General features: G+C 38.7%; 4 protein-coding genes across 4 annotated transcripts in view; all 4 read right to left on the bottom strand.

The window, feature by feature from the left end:
- Nucleotides 1-397: 397 nt before the first annotated feature.
- Nucleotides 398-5,085, bottom strand: cops9 (COP9 signalosome subunit 9). The gene is made up of 3 exons (XM_083901344.1): nt 4,922-5,085; nt 4,118-4,190; nt 398-621 (listed from the first exon to the last, which is right to left on the bottom strand). The coding sequence occupies exons 1-3, from the start codon at nt 4,982-4,984 to the stop codon at nt 584-586; spliced, it is 174 nt and encodes a 57-aa protein (XP_083757470.1). The 5' UTR covers nt 4,985-5,085; the 3' UTR covers nt 398-583.
- Nucleotides 5,086-5,875: 790 nt separating this feature from the next.
- On the bottom strand, nt 5,876-11,723 carry otos (otospiralin; the record flags this gene model as incomplete). The annotated part of the gene is made up of 4 exons (XM_083901730.1): nt 11,680-11,723; nt 11,491-11,554; nt 11,171-11,194; nt 5,876-6,063 (listed from the first exon to the last, which is right to left on the bottom strand). The coding sequence occupies exons 2-4, from the start codon at nt 11,546-11,548 to the stop codon at nt 5,876-5,878; spliced, it is 270 nt and encodes an 89-aa protein (XP_083757856.1). The 5' UTR covers nt 11,549-11,554; nt 11,680-11,723.
- A 1,242-nt stretch (nt 11,724-12,965) lies between these two features.
- On the bottom strand, nt 12,966-18,395 carry apodb (apolipoprotein Db). The gene is made up of 4 exons (XM_083901336.1): nt 18,279-18,395; nt 18,050-18,171; nt 16,317-16,402; nt 12,966-13,201 (listed from the first exon to the last, which is right to left on the bottom strand). Exons 1-4 carry the CDS (start codon nt 18,390-18,392, stop codon nt 12,969-12,971), a joined length of 555 nt encoding a protein of 184 aa, XP_083757462.1. The 5' UTR covers nt 18,393-18,395; the 3' UTR covers nt 12,966-12,968.
- A 4,404-nt stretch (nt 18,396-22,799) lies between these two features.
- arhgap21a (Rho GTPase activating protein 21a) overlaps nt 22,800-25,488 on the bottom strand; it is a 50,435-nt gene continuing 47,746 nt past the window's right edge. Inside the window, exon 24 of the mRNA XM_083901910.1 lies at nt 22,800-25,310. Within this exon, the coding sequence (XP_083758036.1) occupies nt 23,712-25,310 (1,599 nt within the window). The 3' untranslated portion in view covers nt 22,800-23,711. The remainder of the gene's footprint in view (nt 25,311-25,488) is intronic.

Here is a 25,488-nt window from a genome sequence, read left to right as displayed (position 1 = left end):
CTCGACTCCTTCCACTTCCTCTGTGACAGTGAGAGTGTTCTTCTTTAATCACATCAGCTCTAATGAGCATTTTCTCGCCCTTTTGTCTTCGACACCTACACATGCAGCTGCTCCACGTCGAGCTGGAAACAGACAAATAAAGAAGTCTTCTCTGATCTGACTTTTTTTTACGGCCGCAGTCTCCTTCCTGTCGCGGGCCGAACATGTTTTTCGCGGTCGTGTTAGCACTGTACGTCGTATGTAATTATGTTTTCAAACAGGTGTTCGGCAGAGCCGGCAAACCTGCAATCCAGCGGCGAGCGGATTCAAACACGACGGCGGCCAAAACCATACTCATAATTTTCTCTGCGGCAGGAATGCGAGGGGTTCTCAGATATTCACAGACACCTGGTTCACCGTGTTTCTGTAAAAACAAAACAGGCTTTATTTCAGAATGTTTTCGGGGGGAGGTTGACATGTAGGAGGAGGAGGAGGAGGAGCTGTACAAGATAAGAGACGGCGATAAAGAGAGGCTCCTCTCCGGTCAGAAAAAGCCCATTTTCACTATTTCTCTATACACACGAGGATCACACAGGTGTTCAGGTCACTGCAGGTCGTCGTCGTCGAAAAGATCCTCAAAGTCTGAGGAGAGAGAGGGTTAGAATTAGTCCAGCTGTTTCCAAAAAAAACTCCCACATTCACAGCTATAATCACTTTGAAAACTTTTTCTGACACAAATCTCCTGACGCTTTATCGCAACCCGGCGAACGCATCGTCCACATTTTCCTCAAACTTTAGACGGTTTTAATTCTATTGTCGACGTTTAACTTCACGTTTTAGCACTTTTTCATGAATTAATGAATGATCGAGTGCTTTATTGGTCCCACAACGGACATAAATAAAGTATAAATGGTGATTTTTATAGTCAAAGTTAATACTGATAGAATTGAGATTAAAAACAGGACATTGTCTGAGATTTTAAACTAGTTTACACGTTATTATTTAGCATTTTCAGCTGCACAAAATGTCTGCTTTTACTGCGACACGTTTAGATTTTATCAGAAATTTGATTTTGAGAATCAGTCTTTAACTCGCATCGACTCATATCGGCGAAGAACTGATGCATTAAATCAGGAGGAATAATGGAACGGCCCAATCAATGACGAAAATAATTGCTGGTTGCAGTAATTAACATTGATCACCAGATGTGATCAATGTTAATTATCTTCTAACCTGGAGTGATTTGTGTTTGTGGTTAAAGATCGGGCTCCAGAGAGGAGTTTTCCTTTGGTAAACGTTCACGCTCAAGTGTGATTTTACGATAATCTGAGTAAAAATCTTTATTAGTATGAAGGAGGATCGAGTTCCCTAGTGCCATTCTGCACCGGGCGTCGCTTACGACGTCCGCTAAAACATAAACCAGCTCCTTAACTTCCTGTCTCTTGCGTGGGAAACTTTACAGACGCTGACAGGAGAACATCTCTGCATCTTTGTCTGACAGATTATTGATTACTACTCAGGCTGGATTATGGGAAAAACCAGGAGGTGAACGTGCATAAAGTCAACCGACGCGGTCATGACGAGGCGATTTTAAGGGAATTTTCAAAAAGAAAATGCGAATTAACGGGATTAGGACGCGATTATACTTCAATGTCAATACGGTTTGGTCAATAATATCCTGTAGCATAATCAAAACCCTCAGATTTGACGCAAATACTGCAGAATATCGATGCTAACACTCATGCGCGGATGATTTCTGGACAATATTGAACTACTGAAGCCACACATTTGAGCCCAAATAAGACAGAAAGCTTTTGACGATATGATGAGGTACGTATTTGATTAAATCAAAAAATGTATTACGAGCACTATTTACAGTCAATGTTCAATAATTGCCATAAATTCCGGCCCTTTTCAAACCTATTTGGCCGACGCAAATACCAATCTTTAGGAATCAGAGCAGCCGATGGTCAATATATAATATAGTAGGATGTCAGTTTTCTTTTATGTGTCGGGTGTTTGTTTAGTCCAGGCTTTGAGTCTGATCTGTGTTGGATTGAGTCAATATTCTCTCAGAAAAATCACTCTCGATTCCACACACACAGAATTCCCTGAATGTCAGTTTCAGTTGTGCCAACACCCTACATTATTTAAAGCAGCGATTGTCAACCCGCGTGTGTGTGTGTGTGTGTGTGTGTGTGTGTTCTAAAGCAGCTGACTGGCGAGGCGTCCCGCTGGGTCTCGGTCTCACAGCGGCAATAAACTCAATTTACCGTCTTCTCCTCCTCTTTTGCTTCCCATAGCGCTCTTTTTAACAATCAGCTCTTTCCTTTCTGGGTCGTGTGCATGTGTGTGTGTGTGTGTGTGTGTGTGTGTGTGTGTATGTGTGTGTGTTGCTGCTGCTGAGGCTGAATTGTTTCGCCCGCAGTGAACGAGACTGCTGCGAGATACAAAACACATTAGCTCGGTGCTTTTCTGTGCGTGTTCCGGCACATTAGCCGCTGTTTAACAGGGGAACGGCTGCATCTCTCTGGGTTAATTTGAGCAGTTGTGTCGATGCGGTTAAAGTAATAATAGTAATAATAATAATAATAATAATAATAATAATCTGTGTTTACACTAACGCTCCAGTTTCCACGCAGCTTGTGGGTAATCTGGTTTCTCTCCTTCATCCTTTCACACTACTGAACCAATATTGGGTTACTTTGAATTTACACGTTAGTTCACGTTTCTCTAACAAATCGTGCGTTAGTGCGTTTCCTGGGGGTTTAATTAAAGATGTTAATTAAAGCTACCGTGCGCAACTTCTGCAAAACCTCGGCTTCACCCCCACGACTCAGGTGAGCCTGTAGAACTTCCTGAAAGGTCGTATCGTACGTATCGACATACGAAAGTCGCCGTCCATCTAAATTTTAAAATATCTAACGTTTGTCAGATTATAGACGTTAGAGATTTACAATTATTTTGTCGGATGTCAACGGGGAAAACCCGGGGAACGAGTTCCAGACGGACAGCGACTCCAAGCCCGTGACTACTTCCTGTCCGTTGAGCCGTCGTTGCTCCAGTAGCCAATCAGCAGGCAGCTTCCTAAGCCCCGCCCCATGGTCAGAATCGCAAACAAAAAAACGACGGTGCAAAGAACAGGTGAGCGAGCGCAAGAGCAAAAGAGTCAGGACTCAAACAAAAAGTGTATTTGTAGAAATAAAATACAATATTTTTTTGAATGATTAAATTCATAGTTTGAATTGTGTATTTTTGAATTTGTGGTTCATTTGTGTTTGAAAATATTGACACAAATCTCACTCCTTTCATTCCTGAAACTATCGTTCTCTTTCAACAATAGTTTCAGTATTTACAACATTAGTCTCACCTCACTCGGGTCTCAGAGAACCCGGGTTAATTTCTTAACCTAAAGTTCTATTTCAACATTCATTTCATCCTCACCCATTCTTAAGAGAACCCGAGATTTTATTTCTTTACTTAAAGTTTGCTGGCGTCTCACTTTAATCAGCATAGTCCTCCATCACGATGTGTCTCCACAGACACGAAACCAAAGTATACCGAGAAACACCAGACGGTTTCGTGGAGCCGACGATCGACACCTAAGGTTAGTATACAAACTACATTACGTGACACACTACAGCTTTCAAAGGCTTGTGTTCCCGTCTTCACAATTAAACCAATCTTGTTTTCATTTTATTTTTTAAAGCTCTGGTGTCGAGTTACAAGTTTGCATGACAACCACAAAGTGTGGCGACAACACAGGAAAAGTTGTAATTAAACAGATACGATCATTAAAACAGGATTAGTTTGTTGACAGTGCGGTTCACGCCGTGTCATTTAGATTTTTATTTATTTTTTTCTCCATCCTGCAATTATTTTCTGTCACGGTACAAATCCAGAACTTGCGAAGCTGTTTTCACAGCAGATTAATCGAGCCAGATTTATGTTTCAATAAAAGCCAATTTAATTTTGTTCTGCTGAACTCTGCACACATTTATGCTGACATTAATAAGGAACAGATGAGTGAAGTGCTGACATGCTGTATTAAGAAAAGTGTCAACATCAAAAAAAAAAAAAACAGTTGTGAACAGATGAGCTGTGGGAAAGAATCAGAGAAAGAGAGAGAGAGACTTACCATTAAAAAAGTCAGAGTGAACTGCTTTTTCATTGGCTGCCAGGTCCATCAGCAGACCACTGCTGCCCCCTGCCTGTAAACACACAACAATACAAGTAGTGAGAACAGAACACACGCACAATGACAGTGTCACAAAACGAGGAAAAAACAAGCTACAGCTTCGTTTAATCTTGTCCACAAGCCAAAATAATTTATATATTTATAAATATAAATAAATATATATATTATATATATATAAATAATAATTTAAAATAATATTTATTTTCTCATTTATTTGTCATATAGGGCAAAAACCAGCCAGAAAATATTAATATTTCAGGAACTGGAAAAAATAGAGAGCGTGTTCTAATTTTATATATATATATATAATATATACAGATTATTCAATCATCAAAAAGGTTTGTGATTAATTTACATATGTATATGTTTACACACATAACAGTATTAATACTGAAGCAATTACACGATTAAAGTACTAAATTAACCACAATATCCTTATACGAGGTTATATTTCGCCGTTAATCCAATACGCGACATTACTGCTCTGAAGTAAAAAACTGTCAGACTTTAAGTGGCAATAATGACGCAAACGTGTTCTCCATGAAACGTAAACACAAAAAATTGATAAACAAGACGATGTAAAACGTCTTTAAACTATTTCTTCCCACCCCAGAGTGTCTATAAATCCACTCTTTTACGGAATATTATTAGCATCGCTCTCGTTCACTCCTTGACGTTAGCGGGCTAGTTAGCATTAGCCTGAACTACGAGTGATAATAATGTCGTCATTTGGACTGAACTCACTTCGTCCAGATCCACATACGGACCCGCTCCTTCCGGGAACATCTCGTCCACTGCAGGTTTCATCTTGTTTAAATGTTTAGCTCCAGTTAAGAGTTTCGTTTCCAAAAAAACGTTACGGCGTTAAAGCTTTGTTGCTACTCGAGCTTAGCTTGTTATCGGAAACAACAAAAACAGACGCGTGTCCGTCTCTGAAATGTGTCCGGCTGTCGCTGCTGGCGTGGTGTGCAACAGGTCCGCTCTTTGATAGAGCGTGTTCCTGAAATAAATGTGGACATTACAGTAATAAAACAATCATATAAATAAGTCTGTTGTTTTACTTAAATATTTAAAAGTCAATTTAATTTAAATTTCAGTCAATTAGTTGCACGTTATTTGAGCAATTGGTAGCTAACAAGGATAAATCAATAACTATTAGTGTAAAATCTCAAGTACTCTTATTTATAAATCTTATTTGCTAGTTACACTGTTAATAAAAAGTGCATAAAATCATAATGAAAAAGTTCATTCTATATTGATGAGTGATTAATGTAATTATTCTATGAATCTTTAAAGTAGATTTTTCTAAAATAATTTTCAAAAAATATTTACACAGTACAGCCCTTATACAATCAAATTACAATGAGGCATCAAGGTTATACAGTTTAATAGAAATCATTACATACTTGAAACATTTATTTGTTTCATATTACAGTACATGAATATATTATACAGTATAATTATAATTCTACTACTTTTGGATTCTGTATATTATGCTACAACAATAAACACAGTGTTAGAGAAAAGCACTTTATTTAAATGCCTGAAAAGGTGAATTTCGTTTATTTTCCTTCTCTACTCATCCTGTAACCATTCTGTTAAAACTAACAAATACATGAATTCTTCTATTTTTATCGTAACGTTAAACGCTCCTTTTCTACACTTTGGGCCTTTGTCCCGATTCCTTTTCCACCGTCTTCAGTGTTCGTGTCCCTGGTTGCTCTCGTAGCCCAGCGTGTCTCCGATGGGCTGGTGGGCAAAGAAGGCGCGGGCCATCTCGTTGATGTGGTTGTAGGCGCCGATGGATTTGAAGTATTCCACGTAGTTCCAGAAGTCAGAGGTGGAGTACGGCCAGTAGGGGACAGCTGGTGGTTGGTCGTACGGCACTGCCCACGCAAAACAAGTCAAATCACAAGCAATCGCATTCCATTATTTATCATTTTAACCCTTTAAGGTATTATTTTATTTCCTTATGGTAACCATAATGACAATCAATATTTATTTATTTATTTGTATTTTTTTTTTACCCTACAGTATTTCAGATGAACCGGGTTTGCAGTACAACATTCACAACATTCACAAGTCACATTAAGTGTTAGTGAGTTCAGCTTGATGCATGTTTCAAATCCTCCTAATATGTCACAGAGACTCAGGAATAATGTTCATATAACAAACTGAACTCACCAACAACAACAACAGTACAGACAAAATATTTGCATTTGTTTTGGTGGTTGGCATAACTGGCAACCCGTGGCATGACGCGTTTCCACGACGACTGACCCGGAAAAAGACGTGCCTGACGTCATGTTTACGTGCCACGACACCGGAGTCCAGGCACAGTTTACCAGTTAGCTCCGTTAGCTCCTTTAGCGCCGTTAGCGTTAGCCTAAACTGAATTTTTTTTCAGGGTGTGTTTTTACAAGATTTTTTTTAGGGTGTGTTTTTGAGGGAATTTTTTTTCTGGGTGTTTTTACGAGAATTTTTTTTCAGGGTGTGTTTTAACAAGATTTTTTTTTCAGGGTGTGTTTTTACAAGATTTTTTTTTTGGTTGTGTTTTTACGAGATTTTTTTTTCGGTTGTGTTTTTACGAAAAAAATGTCAGGGTGTGTTTTCACAAAAAAAAATTTTCAGGGTGTGTTTTTACGAGATTTTTTTTCAAGGTGTGTTTTCACAAGATTTTTTTTTCAGGATGTTTTTTTATAAAAAAAATTTTCAATGTGTCTTTTTACGAGAATTTTTTTAGGTTGTGTTTTAACGAGATTTTTTTTCGGGGTGTGTTTTTACGAGATTTTTTTCCGGGTGTGTTTTTACGAGGTTTTTTTTCCGGGTGTGTTTTTACAATATTTTTTTTTCAGGGTGTGTTTTTGCTAGATTTTATTTTCAGGGTGTGTTTTTACGAGATTTTTTTCCAGGGTGTGTTTTTTTTACGCAATTTTTTTTCGGTTGTGTTTTTACGAAATTGTTTTCAGGGTGTGTTTTTACAAGATTTTTATTTCGATTGTGTTTTTACGAGATTTTTTTTTCAATTGTGTTTTTAAGAAAAGAATTTCAGGGTGTGTTTTTACGAGATTTTTTTTTCAGGGTGTGTTTTTACGAGATTAATTTTTTCAGGGTGTTTTTACAAGATTTTTTTTCAGGTTGTGTTTTTACGAGATTTTTTTTTTAGGGTGTCTTTTTACGAGATTTTTTTTTTTCGGTTGTGTTTTTACGAAAAAAATGTCAGGGTGTGTTTTCACAAAAAAAAATTTTCAGGGTGTGTTTTTACGAGATTTTTTTTCAAGGTGTGTTTTCACAAGATTTTTTTTTCAGGATGTTTTTTTATAAAAAATTTTTTCAAGGTGTCTTTTTACGAGAATTTTTTTTAGGTTGTGTTTTAACGAGATTTTTTTTCGGGGTGTGTTTTTACGAGATTTTTTTCCGGGTGTGTTTTTACGAGGTTTTTTTTCCGGGTGTGTTTTTACAATATTTTTTTTTCAGGGTGTGTTTTTGCTAGATTTTATTTTCAGGGTGTGTTTTTACGAGATTTTTTTCCAGGGTGTGTTTTTTTTACGCAATTTTTTTTCGGTTGTGTTTTTACGAAATTGTTTTCAGGGTGTGTTTTTACAAGATTTTTATTTCGATTGTGTTTTTACGAGATTTTTTTTTCAATTGTGTTTTTAAGAAATTTCAGGGTGTGTTTTTACGAGATTTTTTTTTCAGGGTGTGTTTTTACGAGATTAATTTTTTCAGGGTGTTTTTACAAGATTTTTTTTCAGGTTGTGTTTTTACGAGATTTTTTTTTTAGGGTGTCTTTTTACGAGATTATTTTTTTTCGGTTGTGTTTTTACGAAAAAAATGTCAGGGTGTGTTTTCACAAAAAAAAATTTTCAGGGTGTGTTTTTACGAGATTTTTTTTCAAGGTGTGTTTTCACAAGATTTTTTTTTCAGGATGTTTTTTTATAAAAAAAAATTTCAAGGTGTCTTTTTACGAGAATTTTTTTTAGGTTGTGTTTTAACGAGATTTTTTTTCGGGGTGTGTTTTTACGAGATTTTTTTCCGGGTGTGTTTTTACGAGGTTTTTTTTCCGGGTGTGTTTTTACAATATTTTTTTTTCAAGGTGTGTTTTTGCTAGATTTTATTTTCAGGGTGTGTTTTTACGAGATTTTTTTCCAGGGTGTGTTTTTTTTACGCAATTTTTTTTCGGTTGTGTTTTTACGAAATTGTTTCCAGGGTGTGTTTTTACAAGATTTTTATTTCGATTGTGTTTTTACGAGATTTTTTTTTCAATTGTGTTTTTAAGAAAAGAATTTCAGGGTGTGTTTTTACGAGATTTTTTTTTCAGGGTGTGTTTTTACGAGATTAATTTTTTCAACGTGTTTTTACAAGATTTTTTTTCAGGTTGTGTTTTTACGAGATTTTTTTTTTAGGGTGTCTTTTTACGAGATTTTTTTTTTTCGGTTGTGTTTTTACGAGAATTTTTTTTCGGGGTGTGTTTTTACGAGATTATTTTTCCGGGATCCGTTTTTTTTTTTTTTTTAAAGACACGAGTCTCACGTCCACTAAAGCTGCGTTAAAGTTCACGTTCATAATAGTTTGGTCCTTCCATTGTTTTGTTCCTCTGAATTCTTTAGATAACGCCTGAGAACGTGGAGATGAAAAGATGTAAAGAACCAGTTTTTCCTCTCATGAGAGAGTGAGAGAGAGCGTTACCACACCTTCACAACAAAGCACCGCCTCACGCTTCTTTATGTCCACTTTCACAATATAGTTCAGTGAAACTAAATCCCTTAAACACCTTATTTTTCTCAGGTGAAACCAGCCTTTTTTTTGGTGTCTACTATTTCAAACTTCACATTTAAGGACTAAATATTGGTGGGAAACCCATGGAAAAGAGGGAAGGAATTGGGCTGGTCTAAATGGAGGGTCGCTGGTTCTAATCCCAGGAAGGGGAAAGAGGCATCCAATCGCACATTTCTCCCTAGTTGCATAATCAAACAAAATTAAAATAAAATCATAATACAATAAAAGTTTCTACAACATTATACAGAATAAATGGTTGAAAATAGAATGTTTTTGTGAGGGACAATCACCAAAGATCTAGACCAGTTAAATTTAACTCTGCTTATTTATTTACTCAGATTTAACTATTTTATTATTGTTATTATTATTATTTATATATATATATATATATATATACAACTGGTGTGATAGAAATTCCTCTCTTTTGTGATATAAATGTTTAAAATTATAAAATAAGATTGGAAATTCAATCTTCAGAAAGACGTGAAATCCGAGGCCTCGCTGTAGGTTTGTGTTCTGATTTTGTGGAAAATGATGAATGAGAGGAGGAGGAGGAGGAGGAGGAAGAGGAGGAGGAGGAGGAGGAGGAGGAGGAGGAGGAAGAGGAGGAGGAGGAACATGTGGGTGAGGAATGTTGCAGCGAGCAGAGGTTTCTTTGTGTCTTTGTTTGCTTTCAGACATAGTGACAGTTTTTGCGTTTAGCTGCAAACGTCCAAAAAACCTACAAACTAAACTGAGACGTTTCACCTCCTTCTCTTCTTGGACGAGAAGGAGGTGAAACGTCTCCGTAAATAAGTCCACGAGCTGCTGGTTCAACGATCAAAGAGGATTTACACAAATCCTAGGTATTATTTTACAGATTTAGGTTAAATAAAAACTCTGCATTTTAACCTCTTTTACTTTGCAACACAGTCACTGAATTCTAAACTGAACTCACCAACAACAACAGTACAGACAACATACATATATATACACACAAAAAATACATATGCAAAACATAAACGTGTTCATCGATTTGTGATATTTTGTCAGTATTTTTCGGGTCGGTCTGAACAAAAGAAATGTTCAGGTCTGTTTTTAAGGGAAAACATATTTACAGGTGTGTTTATACCAGCGCTGGGCACTAGGTTAACGCGCATTGACGCATGACGCGTTTCCATGACGACTGACCCGGAAAAAGACGTGCATGACGTCATGTTTACGTGCCACGACACCGGAGTCCAGGCACAGTTTACCAGTTAGCTCTTTTAGCGCCGTTAGCGTTAGCCTAAAGTGAATTTTGGGGTGTGTTTTTAAGAGATTTTTTTTTTCAGGGTGTGTTTTTACGAGATTTTTTTTTCAGGGTGTGTTTTTACGAGATTTTTTTTTCGGTTGTGTTTTTACGATCATTTTTTTCAGGGTGTGTTTTTACGAGATTTTTTTTTTCAGGGTGTTTATACGAGATTTTTTTTCCGGGGTGTGTTTTTACAATATTTTTTTTCGGTTGTGTTTTTACAAGATTTTTTTTTCAGGGTGTGTTTATACAAGATTTTTTTTTCCGGGTGTGTTTTGAAAATATATTTTTCTGGGTGTGGTTTTACGAGATTTTTTTTTCGGTTGTGTTTTCCGAGATTTTTTTTTCGGTTGTGTTTTTACGATAATTTTTTTCAGGGTGTGTTTTTCCGAGATTTTTTTTTCGGTTGTGTTTTTCCGAGATTTTTTTTTCGGTTGTTTTTTTTACGATAATTTTTTTCCGGGTGTGTTTTTACGAGATTTTTTTTTCAGGGTGTGTTTATACAAGATTTTTTTTTCCGGGTGTGTTTTGAAAATATTTTTTTTCTGGGTGTGATTTTACGAGATTTTTTTTTCGGTTGTGTTTTTACGAGAAATTTTTTCAGGGTGTGTTTTTACAAGATTTTTTTTTCTCTTTTACTTTGCGTTTACAAAACAACACAGACACTGAATTCTAATAAGAATCAATAAAAAGTTAAAGATTTTAATCCATAACACATTCATTTGTTAAAAGAAGAAGACGTAAAAGATGTTAAAAGCAAATAAATGTATTTTTTTTGTAGAGGATTTTTATTCTGCTTATTTTTTGACCTCTGTTTGATTTGTTGATGTTGTGAAGCACTTTGTGCTCCATCATTTTAAACATTAACTTAAAATGATCCATATATTACACGTGTTTTTAAGATGAAGACGTTAATGTTGCTGCAGCTCTGTGTACTTTACCTCCTTCTGGGACGACTCTGGCCTCTGTGAGGAAGACGGAGAGGAGAGAAAAACAACATTAACATTCCGTGGCTTTCTACGTACAAAGACAGGATTCAGGTCCTGGAATATTACTGCTGACACGCACACACACACACACACACACACACAGTCTTCTTTGTACACACGTCGAAGCCTCAGTGTCACACACTTTTTTAAAATAAAACATCTGCACGTCGTACACGTATCAAACCCTGTTCTTATGTCACGTTTTCACTGTAATCGATAAACCAATGAGTGCAGTTTAAAGCATTTAAAAATGAATCACAACATAATCTCACCTGAGAAGTGACACGCGATGAGGCAGAGGACGAACCCGGCGCACGCCAACAGCTTCATCTCGTCCTGAATGCACAAAAAAAAAAATGCACATCATCATCATCATCATCATCATCAAATCAGCAACATTAACATAAAGTTTACGAAAGACTTTTGTTATTGTTGCATGTTTTTAAAAGATGTAAATTTACCTGTAAATAAAGTTGTGAAGCTGCTGCAGAGAAGAGCTGCTGTTCTGTTCCTCTGCTGGTCCACTGTGGTCTGTGTGTGTGTGTGTGTGTGTGTGTGCGCTCTCCTCTGGACCCCTGGACCCCTGGACCCCCACCCCATTTCACATACACATACACAGGCTTGCACAGCTACCCATTGAAAGACTTAATCTGGACAGCCCTAAACCCAGTGTTATCGATAAAATTAACCATAACTAGTTAATCCTAACCTCACACACACACACACACACACACACACACACACACACACACACACACACACACACACACCTGTGGGATTAAGTAAATGAACAACAGCTGCTGTGTTGACATTAAAAAATCTTTAATAAACTGAGAACTAAAAAAGATGTAAATAACTTCATGTTAACCTGTTACGGAGCCACGGACATGACATGACATTAAATTGTGGCCACAATATAGCTATAACGTGCGCACGAAATAGTATTTTAAGGCCACCAAATAGTAAATTGTGGCCACGAAATAGTATTTAAGGCCACAAAATAGTATTTTGAGGTGAACGAAATACTATTTTGAGGCCATAGAATAGTATTTTGAGGTAACAAAATAGCAAATTGTGGCCACGAAATAGTATTTTGAGGCCATGAAATTGTCAATTGTGGCCACAAAATAAGTACAACGTGGCCACAAAATGCTATTTTGTGGCCACGAAATTGTAAATTGTGGCCACGAAATATTATTTTGAGGCCATGAAATAGTATTTTGAGGCAACGAAATAGTAAATTGTGGCCACAAAATAAGTACAATGTGCACACGAAATGCTATTTCGTACTACGAAATAGTATTTTGAGGCCACAAAATAGTCAATTGTGGCCACGAAATAGTATTTTGAGGTGAATGAAATACTATTTTGAGGCCATGAAATAGTATTTTGAGGCAACAAAATAGTCAATTGTGGCCACGAAATAGTATTTTGAGGTGAATGAAATACTATTTTGAGGCCATGAAATACTATTTTGAGGCAACAAAATAGTCAATTGTGGCCACAGAATAGTATTTTGAGGCCATGAAATTGTAAATTGTGGCCACGAAATAAGTACAACGTGCGCACAAAATGCTATTTATTATGCAGATACATACAGAGGATATACGCATACAAATGTTTGGATATAATCGAATATTATGTTTACTCCCCATAAAACCAATTTTACTGATTGTTTTCCCCTAAAATGCAGATATAATAATAGTATAAAAACTCATGTGTGCACAGCTCAGGCACAAACGCCGGGAGTTCAGTCGTCTTTGCAGCCCGTCTGATCCGTGGCCTTCATCGGAGAGAGGTCGATGCCCTCGCTGAGGAGAACGTGTTTGGCGTAATTCACGGTCTGCCGAGGCAGGAAGCGCGAGCGGCCGAGGATCCAGGCGAACTCCACGTGGAATATACGCAGGATGTCGGTGCAGGAGTAGACCACGGACACGCTGGTGTAGTCCGTGGTCAGGATCCAGTACGGCCCATAGGGGGAAACTGGGAGGTAAAGGAAGAAGAAATCACATTTCTTTAGCTAAATGTGTTCATCGATTCGTGATATTTTGTCAGTCTGTGTCAGTGTTTACGGGAAAAAACATATTTACAGGTGTGTTTATACTAGTGGTAAGGGTTAGCTAGGTTAACGCACGCTTAACGCATGGCACGTTTCCATGACGACTGACCGGAAAAAAGTGACCGCTAATGCTCCGTTAGCTGCATTAGCTCCTTTTAGCGCCGTTAGCGCGCCTACAGTGGAACTGGAGCGGTCTGTTTATTAAAGGAAAAGAGCAGCGCTACAAATAACGTTAGCGTACCTGTGTTACTGCGTATGTGTGCCTCTGTTTTTAAAGTTTAGCGTTACTTTAGAGACTCGTTTAAACAATCGGGAGTCGCGTAAACAATGGCGTCACGCGCGTCTTTTTCCGGTTATTAGATATAGGCCATGTTTACATTACATTTTTTAAAGCAGAATTAATTTCTTTGGTTCAGAATTAAAACTCTCATGTAAAACACAGCCATAGTCACATCTCAACCTTTGCCTGATGGACTCACATGATGATTGTTGTTTCGTTGTCTAAATGCTGACACATTTCCTTCCTGTCCTGTTTTGTTGCAAAGTCCGAGTCTAGTCTTGATTAATATTGATTACCACTGTTGGAAAGACTAGAATGATGTAATGTTCATTGTATAAATATCTGTGTAAATCTAACTATTGTTGTTGTTCTGACTGAGCTCATGCAGGAGCGACGTCAGAGCAGACCATCGCTGAATACCATTACCTGTGATAGATAGAATAAAAGCTTATTGTTTAACTGTTCTTCATAGTTTAAGTCTCATCATTGAACCGTTGTGAGTTGAGCCAAAGAATTGGGGTGAGGTAGCATAGGCTAACCTTAACACGGTCAGTCGTCATGGAAACGCGTCATGTGTTAACGTTGACGCGTCCAGCACTAGTTTATACAATAATTTTTTTTAAGGTGTGTTTTTACGATAGTTTTTTAGGGTGTGTTTATACTAGATTTTTCTTAGGGTGTGTTTTTACACAAAACATTTTTCGGAGTGTGTTTTTACAATTTTTTTTCAGGGTGTGTTTTTATGAGATTCTTTAGGTTGTGTTTTTAAGATATTTTTTTTGGGGTATGTATTTACGAGAATTTTTTTTTCATGTTGTGTTTTTACAATATTTTTTATTCCAGGGTGTGTTTATCCCCAAAAAAATTTCGGGGTGTGTTTTTACGAGATTTTTCTTTCGGAGTGCGTTTTTACGAGATTTTTTTTTCGGGTAGTGTTTTTACGAGATTTTTCTTTCGGAGTGCGTTTTTATGAGATTTTTTTTCCGGGTAGTGTTTTTACGAGATTTTTTTTCGGGGTAGTGTTTTTACGAGATTTTTTTTCGGGGTGCGTTTTTACGAGATTTTTTTTCCGGGTAGTGTTTTTACGAATTTTTTTTCGGGGTAGTGTTTTTACGAGATTTTTTTTCGGGGTGCGTTTTTACGAGATTTTTTTTCCGGGTAGTGTTTTTACGAGGTTTTTTTTCGGGTAGTGTTTTTACGAGATTTTTTTAGGGTGTGTTTTTATGAGATTTTTTTTCGGGTGTATTTTTATGATATATTTTTCAGGGTTTTTTTTACGAGATTTTTTTTCAGGGTGTGTTTTTACGAGATTATTTTTTTTCGGCTGTGTTTTTTACGAGATTTTTTTTCGGGTAGTGCTTTTACGAGTTTTTTTTTCGGGTAGTGTTTTTACGAGATTTTATTTTCGGGGAGTGTTTTTATGAGATTTTTTTTCGGGTGTATTTTTATGATATATTTTTCAGGGTTTTTTTTACAAGATTTTTTTTCAGGGTGTGTTTTTACGAGATTATTTTTTTTCGGCTGTGTTTTTTACGAGATTTTTTTTCGGGTAGTGTTTTTACGAGTTTTTTTTTTCGGGTAGTGTTTTTACGAGATTTTATTTTCGGGGAGTGTTTTTATGAGATTTTTTCTCGGGTGTATTTTTATGATATATTTTTCAGGGTTTTTTTTTACAAGATTTTTTTTCAGGGTGTGTTTTTACGAGATTATTTTTTTTCGGCTGTGTTTTTACGAGATTTTTTTTTTCCGGGATCCGTTTTTAAATTAAAACAAAACAAATTAGGTCATGACTGATATAAATGCATGTATCGTCTGCATGTGATGTGACACATCAGCAGCAAACTCTGCACTCTGTAGAGTTGGTCTCTAATTCTTCGGTGGGAAAACGAGGACACGAGCGTTTACGTAGAGTAGAAGCATGAGGACGAAGAAGAAATACTGATGCAAAGACTGACGACAGACAGACTCATTGTCGAGGACATTACAAAGAAAATGAGGCTGTCGTCGTCGTGTCATGTATCAGACGGTCGTACTGTCATTCATGAGGTATGTGCGCTCATCACCAGGATGATCTCAGATCATGTGAGTGAAGCCTGGAAAATAACATAAAAACATCTCTTCTGACTTTGTCTCCACACAGGATTTGAAATTCGAACGATTAAAACGGTTAAAAAGTGTTTTAAAAAATTAAGTTTCAGAACATGCTAACACTCTTTTCACTGGCCTATGGCAGTTAATTTTTTACCCATGTTTTGTCTTATAATTTACTTTAGTTGCTTTTTTTTCCTGATGCATTTTATTCAGGCTTAACTCTTGCAGTTGTAATTTCTTTTTTTCCACATGTTCGTTGCCACAATTGTCAGATTAAAATTATTATTATGGAAGGGTTTATCAAAGAAAGTTTTATTTATATTTAATTCGTATCCTGGTATGGGAGCAATTTTATTAGAAAAAGGTCACTACTTCTGGCACAGACACCTCCAGGTGTTTCATTATTATTATTATTATTATTGTTCAGATATAGGAGAATATCGTCTGCATAGCATGTGATTTTATGTTCCCAAATTTGAGTAAAACTTTATAAAGATACTGACCTTTTCTGCATCAGAACTCAAAATTCCAGCCTCCATTTGTATGTTGTTTAATGCGTTGTTAGCCACAGTTATGAATAAAAACATGTATATACATATAATGGGGGGCGAGGAGGAGGAGCAATGTTCAGAAGACGCTGACAAATATAAAAAACACATTTTTCTTACAAAATGAGAAGCTGACTCCGAGTTGAGCAGGTTCTCTGATGTCCGGGACAATGGCCGTCCCCTCAATGGGTCTGATTTTGTCTTTACTGAAAGAGACAAAGAAAGACACGTAAACACAACAACACTGGTTCATGTGTACATGTCTACAGTTACATGACGTTGCCACGCCTACGACACTTGTGTAAGCTGTTTTTGTCAGGAAGTCTTTCCACTGTTGAGACATGTGACTCCACAGGTTGTGTGTTATATGATCAGCTTTTTTTTTCTTTTCTTTTTTTTTACTTTCACATCGATGCAAAAGCGTTTCATATCTTTGATTTTGACAAAATTAACCCTCAGTGTTTTGAAGCTGCCGAGCACTGTTTTGATTTTATACATACACTCTTAGAAACAAGGGTTCCACAAGGGTTCTTCTACAAGGGCTGAGGTTCTACCTGGAACCATTTGCTTCTGAAAAACCCTTTCCAGAAAAAAGGGTTTTTCAAGGGTTCTTGGTAACACTAATGGTTCCAGTAAGAACCATTTTGATCCAGAGAACCCTTTAAAACCCCTTTCCTGAATAAAGGGTTTCAAAATGGTTCTTGGTGGAACCCTCTAAAAACCTTATATGGTTCTATTTAGCACTTTTATTTCTAAGAGTGTACATACAAATACAGGATGTCCTGTACACTGCAAAAACAGCCCTACTATTTTCATGGTTTTAAGACATTTCGCTTTGCCTGGAAAAGTTAAAATAAGTAAAAACTCGACCAAAATTTAAGAAATTGTTTCTTTTCTTGATTAATCAGATTTTAAGAATTTATAGCTCAGAATCTCTTATTTGCGCGCGCACGCACACACACACACACACACACACACACACACACACACACACACACACACACACACACACACACACACATCCTTGTACTTGCTGCATACTGGGGACCAGCATTTCCACTTTATAAATCAACACAATTACAAATATCTACTTCATGAATGACATCTACAAAGAACTACTGGTTGCAGTACCATAACATGTCTGCAGGTGGAGCCCCAGAGCAAAAAGGGCTGGAAAACTTTTTAGATTTTTTAGATTTTTTGGTCCAAAATTTTATAAAAACATCATACTCTATTATGTAAACCAAAATCTTTTTTTAAAATCGACCAAAAAATTTTGGTCTAAAATTTTACAAAAACGTCATACTAAACTGTCGTCCAAAATTTTGAAAAAAAAATTGACCCAATAATGTTTGTACAAAATTTTACAAAAAAACGTCATACTATACTATGTCGTCCAAAATAAAAAAAATTAAAATTTGACCCAAAATTTTTGGTCCAAAATTACCAAAAATTGAGTATAGCATGTTATAGCAACCTAAGGAAGTGATTTTGATGAATACAAAGTGAGGAACGGCCAAAATGTCCTCACTCCGAAAAAATGACCTCACTTTGTTGGTTAAAAACCCTCACTGGTCCTCAGTATGCTGCAAGTACAAGAACACACACACACACACACACACACACCAATAATATCACGATGCGATCAATATTTGCAATCGGTGAAGAAAACCAAAAAGTTAACGTGAAAAGTTATCAACACAGAGAACAAAGGTCAAAGGTCATAAAGTCTATGTGTTGAACGTTGATGGCAGCGACGGTTTACTGTAGATTTGCTCCTCAATACACACACACACACAATGCGTTACTTTACTTGCGTGACTATTTCTTGAAAAATCCCGTTCCGTACTCACTAGAACTGACGGTTGATCACGCGGATGGTTCCGTCCTCCCTCACGTCGTAGTTTGCCTCGATGCACTTTCCTCTTTCAAAGGAGGCGGGAAGTTTCTCAATCTCGTACCAGCGACCCAGATACTGTGAAGACACAAAACAACGCACGTACATCAGTGTGTGTTTGTGTGTGTGTTTGTGTGTGTGTGCGTGTGTGTGTGTGTGTGTGTGTGTGTGTGTGTGTGTGTTACCTGTGGGAGGTTAAAGTTGGGCTGTACTTTGGGAGTCGGACACGGACCCCAGCGATAAGTCTGTGCCGACACCAGAGGAACCAGCAGCAGGACGAGGAGATACATGGCGGCCATTTTCCCTTCAACAACATTTATGTTAATAACACTGTGTAGCATGTTCTAAATAGGGAGCGTACAACAGCAAAACTACACTTTTTAAGCTACAACAGCAGTAGTTTAGTCCTGCACCCACAATATAACTCATCTAGCGTTAGCTTGAGGGTTAAAAGGTATGTTCCACTTTATGCCACAACAATAATTCATAGATTTAGTTGTATTTGAGGTTAATTAATGGTTAATTGTTTGCTGTTGATAAGCTCTAGGGGTTAGCAATAACATACGGGTTAGCATTGTTAAGTTCTAGCATTAGGTTGAGGGTTAGTTTTACCACTTTAGATCATAACAATAATTCATAGGTTTTGTTGTATACGTGGCTGATACAGTCGTGGTTGTTTCCTAACATTTAGCTCTAGGGGTTAGCAACATAACAAACATTAGCATTAGTATTAGCATTTAAAATAATTCAATAATAGGTTTTGTTGTATTTGTGGTCAGTAGCTAGCTGTTTTCCAATAATTAGCTCTAAACGTTAGCTACAACAAAGGTTGGCCTTATTGTTAGCATCTATATTGTTAGCTTGAGGGTTAAATGGTGTGTTCCACTTGAGGTCACAGCAATAATTCATAGGTATTGTTGTATTTGTGGTCAGTAAATGGTTGTTTTCCAATAATTAGCTCTAAATGTTAGCTATACCAAGGGCTGGCCTTAGTGTTAGCACCTAGTGTTAGCTTGAGGGTTAAATTGTGTCTTTCGCTTTAGGTCACAGCAATAATTCATAGGTTTTGTTGTATTTGTGGTTATTTTCCAATAATTAGCTCTGAAACGTTAGCTATAACAAGGGTTGGCCTTAATGTTAGCATCTAGTGTTAGCTTGAGGGTTAAATGGTGTGTTCCACTTTAGGTCACAGCAATAATTCATAGGTTTTGTTGTACTTGTGGTAGTTTTCCCATATTTAGCTCTAAACGCTAGCTATAACAAGGGTTGGCCTTAGTGTTAGCTTAAGGGTTAGATGGTGTGTTCCACTTTAGGTCACAGTAATAATTCATAGGTTTTGTTGTATTTGTGGTTATTTCCCAATAATTAGCTCTGAAACGTTAGCTATAACAAGGGTTGGCCTTAGTGTTAGCATCTAGTGTTAGCTTGAGGGTTAAATGGTGTGTTCCACTTTAGGTCACAGCAATAATTCCTAGGTTTTGTTGTATTTGTGGTTAGTAAATGATTGTTTTCCAATAATTAGCTCTAAGGGTTAGCTATAACAAGGATTAGCATTAGTGTTAGCATCTGGCGTTAGCTTGAGTGTTAAATGTGTGTTCGGTCACAGCAATAATTCATAGGTTTTGTTGTACTTGTGGTTAGTAAATTATTGTTTTCCAATAATTAGCTATAAGGGTTAGCTATAACACGGGTTGGCCTTAGTGTTAGCATCTAGTGTTAGCTTGGGGGTTAAATGCTGTGATCCAGGTTAGTAAATGGAAATACAGGAATGTATAATTGTTGACCAAAATACATACATTCAAAATGGTCACGTGATATAACATATATATTAATTATAAACATTTATGAATTCTTATGAGTTGCTCTAGAAATAGACATTTTGGGTAAACTTATTCCAAGTTTTTGTTTCATTGTGTTGGAGTTTGCTGGTGTGCCAACTTACAGATATAAATACATATATTTGACATTATACTCATTCTTATTTACCAGGAAACCAGCATTCAAGAACAGTTATTGTGTATATATATATATTTGTGAGTGTGGTTTTTGAATGTAACTGCTGAATAATCTCAAAAATCTGTCGCGCAGACGAAATTATATACATTTCATCTTGGATTGTTCCTTTACAAATGTAAACATAGACTAGAAGGAGTTAAAAAAAATCTAAACATTTTTCACCTTTGGTCTCGTCTTCACAGGTCACACACACACACACACACACACACACACACACACACACACACACACACACACACACACACACACACACACACACACCTGTTCTGCTGGTTTCACGTAACACTTACACAGCACATACATAACGACCGACGACAAGCGCTTTTCAAACAATAACATCAAGAAAGAGTCATTTCATTTTAAACAGAATACAGAAGCCAGTGATGATATAATAAAATAGAATCAAAGTGTCTCACCTCAGGAGTATGCAGGGTTGAAAGTGCCCGGTGTTGAGTCTAAGGCTGCAGCCCAGTGTGTGTGTGTGTGTGTGTGTGAAGAGCTGGAAAGTGACTGACTGGCAGTTTATATCACAGTGTGTTTTTGCTGAGTCACTGCAGAGGCACGACACCATGCAACTCATTATGAGGTAATTGTCATCATGTGCATACACACACACACAATAGTGACACAAACTGAATGAAAGGGTGAAGTGTTTTCATTCATTCATTCACGTCCGACTGTACTTTTACCCGGTTCCTTTCAACAGAGCACACTTTATTTTACTTTATTTATTTATTCATTTATTTACTCATTTACTTCTTCATCTTCAGAGAAACAATTGATATTAAATGAAATATTATTCAAGTTTCTGTATCTCTGACAATATTTGGCGCAAATTACAATTTTGAGTTATTTTTAATATTTTCGATTAGATTTAAAATTCTACATCTATCTATCTATCTATCTATCTATCTATCTATCTATCTATCTATCTATCTATCTATCTATCTATCTATCTATCTATCTATCTATCTATCTATCTATCTATCTAGCATGCGTGCTAACTTACGAGCTATCTATCTATCTATCTATCTATCTATCTATCTATCTATCTATCTATCTATCTATCTATCTATCTATCTATCTATCTATCTATCTATCTATCTAACCGGTTATCTATCACTCTATCAAAACGTATCTATCTTGCTAGTTAGCGTGTTAATTAGCTTACGATCTATCTATCTATCTATCTATCTATCTATCTATCTATCTATCTATCTATCTATCTATCTATCTATCTATCTATCTATCTATCTATCTAGCAAGCTAGCAAGCTAGCAAGCTAGCAAGCTAGCTTACGAGCTATCTATCACTCTATCAACTTATCAATCTTGGTAGTTTGCGTGTTAATTAGCTTACGATCGATCTATCTATCTATCTATCTATCTATCTATCTATCTATCTATCTATCTATCTATCTATCTATCATCCATCTAGCATGCTAGCTAGCTTACGAGATATCTATCACTCTATCAACTTATCTATCTTGGTAGTTTGCGTGTTAATTAGCTTACGATCTATCTATCTATCTATCTATCTATCTATCTATCTATCTATCTATCTATCTATCTATCTATCTATCTAGCATGCTAGCTAGCTTACGAGCTATCTATCACTCTATCAACTTATCTATCTTGCTAGTTAGCGTGTTAATTAGCTTACTATCTATCCATCCATCCATCTAGCTTACGAGCTATCTATCACTCTATCAACCTATCTATTTAGCATGTTAATTAGCTTACGATCTATCTATCTATCTATCTATCTATCTATCTATCTATCTATCTATCTATCTATCTATCTATCTATCTATCTATCTATCTATCTATCTATCTATCTATCTATCTATCTAACCGGTTATCTATCACTCTATCAAAACGTATCTATCTTGCTAGTTAGCGTGTTAATTAGCTTACGATCTATCTATCTATCTATCTATCTATCTATCTATCTATCTATCTATCTATCTATCTATCTATCCATCCATCCATCCATCCATCCATCCATCCATCCATCCATCCATCCATCCATCCATCCATCTATCTATCTATCTATCTATCTATCTAACCGGTTATCTATCACTCTATCAAAACGTATCTATCTTGCTAGTTAGCGTGTTAATTAGCTTACGATCTATCTATCTATCTATCTATCTATCTATCTATCTATCTATCTATCTATCTATCTATCTATCTATCTATCTATCTATCTATCTATCTATCTATCTATCTATCCATCCATCCATCCATCCATCCATCCATCCATCCATCCATCCATCCATCTATCTATCTATCTATCTATCCTCACATTTCCCTTTAAGTCGAATTAAAGATGCAGTCGTGAACAAAGCGTCGATTGATCGTCGATCAGTTTGTGTTTGTGTGTTTTCTTCAGTCTCCAGAGTCAGAGCTGCAGTTTTTGTATCATGTGAATATTTACTTTTTAAAATAAACAACAGAGGAAACGTGACTGAGATCTGATGATGACGACGGAACGCGAAATAAGCCGAGAGAACAGAGACTCTAATAAAGATGATTTATTTCCAGTGTTTGTTGAGGGAGGCCATCGCACAGACGTTCACAAACGTCGTCTCATGCACTTTTCAACCGTAACTTTATCCTTCATTCATTTTCCTTTTTTTCCTTCTTCTATTTAACTCCATTATTTCTCCAGGTTTTTTAAAAAGCGCTCATGCATTTGAAAAACAAAAAAGAGAGAGGGATGAAGAAGCAAAAACAAACAAACAAACAAACAAACACTGACATTCATTTGAATTGAACTAAAAAAAAAAAAACCACGGGAATGACTGTGAAATAATCTCCAGATTATCGCGGATTCTGTCGACTGTCGGTGATTTAAAAACAGATTTAAAAACAAAGAGGCACTTTTTTCAGTTTTCAGATAAAAACACGTGTAAAAACTTCTTTTTTTTGGGATAAAATTTTGGAAATAAAAAAAAAAACTACTGTACCAAGCATTACATACTGCAGTAACAGTACTGTTTTTCAGTCTTTATTTGATAAAACTATAATAATAATTATTATAATAATAATAATAACCTTCCAGTCCCTCCAGCTAATATCTGGCTGTTGTGACTGTGCCGTGAAACACAAACTTCCCACAGCACACAGCTCAGAAAGCAGCCGTCGACGACGACAAACTTCAAGTACAGGCGAAAAAAAAACAACAACAACAACAACAACAATAAAAAAAACAAAACAAAAACATCGTTGACAAAATTTGTCACAAGCACAAACGAGTGTTAGTCCAAAAACCGGAGCGAGTAATACATTCTTCATACCGTTTATAATCGCAAGAACTCAACCGTAATTCTTCTAATAGAGCGGGTTTTCCTCTTCGCTTTGACGTCCGCTAACGTCGCACATTCTCGCATTAGCAGGGAATCGATCGTAAAAATGTTCCAGAAAACTTCCTCTTCGGCGTAATTCCGCTAACAATCGCGTGCGTCTATATACACAATAGTCTGTACAATACATAAAGTTTTACTTCTGTAGAAAAAATATTATTGTGCAGTAACCTTCGTCCTAAAAACCACAACATTCGTACGCGTTTTTTTTGTTGTTTTTTTTCCACTCGCCGCTTCACAGATACTGGTAGAACCGCGAGCGGACGACCTGCGCTCCAGAGAGTTTGTGCGGGTGAGCGTCGCCCCCTAGTGGAGCCCTGTTTTTGCCCTGCGGTGCGCTTCCGTTGACATGCTCCCCCGGTGGCGGCGGCGGCGGTGGTGGCGGCGTTGCGTCTGGGGTCGCGGAAGGCGGAGGTCTTTCGGGAGCGACCGCCGCCGCGCGCTCCTCCTCGGGGACGGCTTTCGTCGCGACGCTCGTTTCCGATCGCCCGCGCTGCTCTTTGGAGATCCGGTCCTGGACCGAGAAGTCCTCGGAGGCGCGCCGGGTTTCGCCGCGGTCCGCCGCCGGGTCGACTCCGCCCCGCTCCCTCCAGCCGTCGACGACCGCGAGCTCCGCGAAGTCCCGCTGCCCGCCCATGGTGTGCCGCCGCCGGATGCTCCTCTTCTTCGGACCCCGCGCTTCCGCCGTCCGGCCCTTCTGCGCGAACATGTCGTCGGCCGACGCTCGCGGGCGGCACTTGAACCGCTCGGTGATCCTCAGGTGCCACGCCGGCTCCTGGCGCTCCGACTCGCTGCGCGACGACGAGCTGAGGCTGCTCGTGGACCGGCCTTTCTTCATCACCTCGAGCACCCGAGACAACCGCGTGGAGGACGTCTCCTCCGCCCTCCCCGCGCCGCCGGCCACGCCCTCCACCGACGACTCGCTGTCGGTCTTCTGCCTCAGCGACCACCTCCTGGAGAGCGTGTCGCCCTCGATCATCCTGTGCGCGGGGAACAGGCGGCGCGCTTCCAGTTTGGGCGCGGCGTTGACCTCGGCTGCTCCTCCGCCGCCGCCGCCGCCTCCGGCTTCAGGTTCGTCCTGGCTCGGGTGTGGACGCGGCGTGGACTGACTGTTTCCGCCTCCCGGCGCAAACACCGGGAAGTCGCCCTCGCTGTCCGTCTCCGTCGGCCGCCCCTCGCTGATGAGCTCGCTGCGCTCGTCGTCGGCCTCCTCGCCGCCCTGCAGCTCCGGACTGAGCGCGCCGGACTCCGCTCCGGTCGGGAAGGTGATGGAGGACGTGGTGGAGTAGTCCGAGGTGATGGAACTTACTTCCGCGCCGGCAGACGCTCCGGCTCCCGCTCCCGCGCTCCACTTCTTTGGTCTGGACCTCGGCACCGACGCTCCGGAGCTCATGGTCCCGAGATCCGAGGTGTTTTCGTCCGGCTGAGACGGAGGATCTGACAGCGAGGACTTCCCCCGATGAGGAGCGGTTTGGTAGGCGACGAGCGGAGAGCCGGAGGTCTTCGGGGACGGCGACGGCGACGGCGTCGAGTGCCTCGTCGGAACCTTCTCCTTCGGGAACAGAGAGTTCCTGTGGTCCCGCTTGGCTTTGGGCGTCAGCTCCGCGGTCCTGCCGTTCTCCTTCCTCTCCTCGGCCCGTCCCTGCTGCTTCGCCTCGCTCTGCTCCTCCGCCGGGAGATGACCGGAGATCTCCGTCTCGGAGAACACGGCGTCCAGGTCATCGTCCGAGCTGCTGGGCTGCGGCTTCTCCTTGGGCTTCTTTCTTTTGCGGCTGGCTGCAGCAAAGATGGAGGAGACCAGGAGGTCTCGGTCCTTCCCTGAGCCCCAGGAACCCTGAGGGCGAGAAAAGGAAACGAGAGGAAGTGAGGATCTTTTTCCCGATGAGGGAGCGCCACAAAAAGAAGAACCGCTTCACCCCCCCCCCCCCCCCCCCCCCCCCGCATCTGGAGACGTAAACCTGTTCTCCAGCTGCTCCCATGAAGCTCCACAAACCAGAGAGAGTGGACAGAGA

Source organism: Microchirus variegatus (assembly GCF_963457635.1).
Source record: "Microchirus variegatus genome assembly, chromosome: 15".
Lineage (NCBI taxonomy): Eukaryota > Metazoa > Chordata > Actinopteri > Pleuronectiformes > Soleidae > Microchirus > Microchirus variegatus.
Note: the sequence above shows the minus strand (reverse complement) of the source record. Positions and strands in the feature narration are given on the sequence as shown.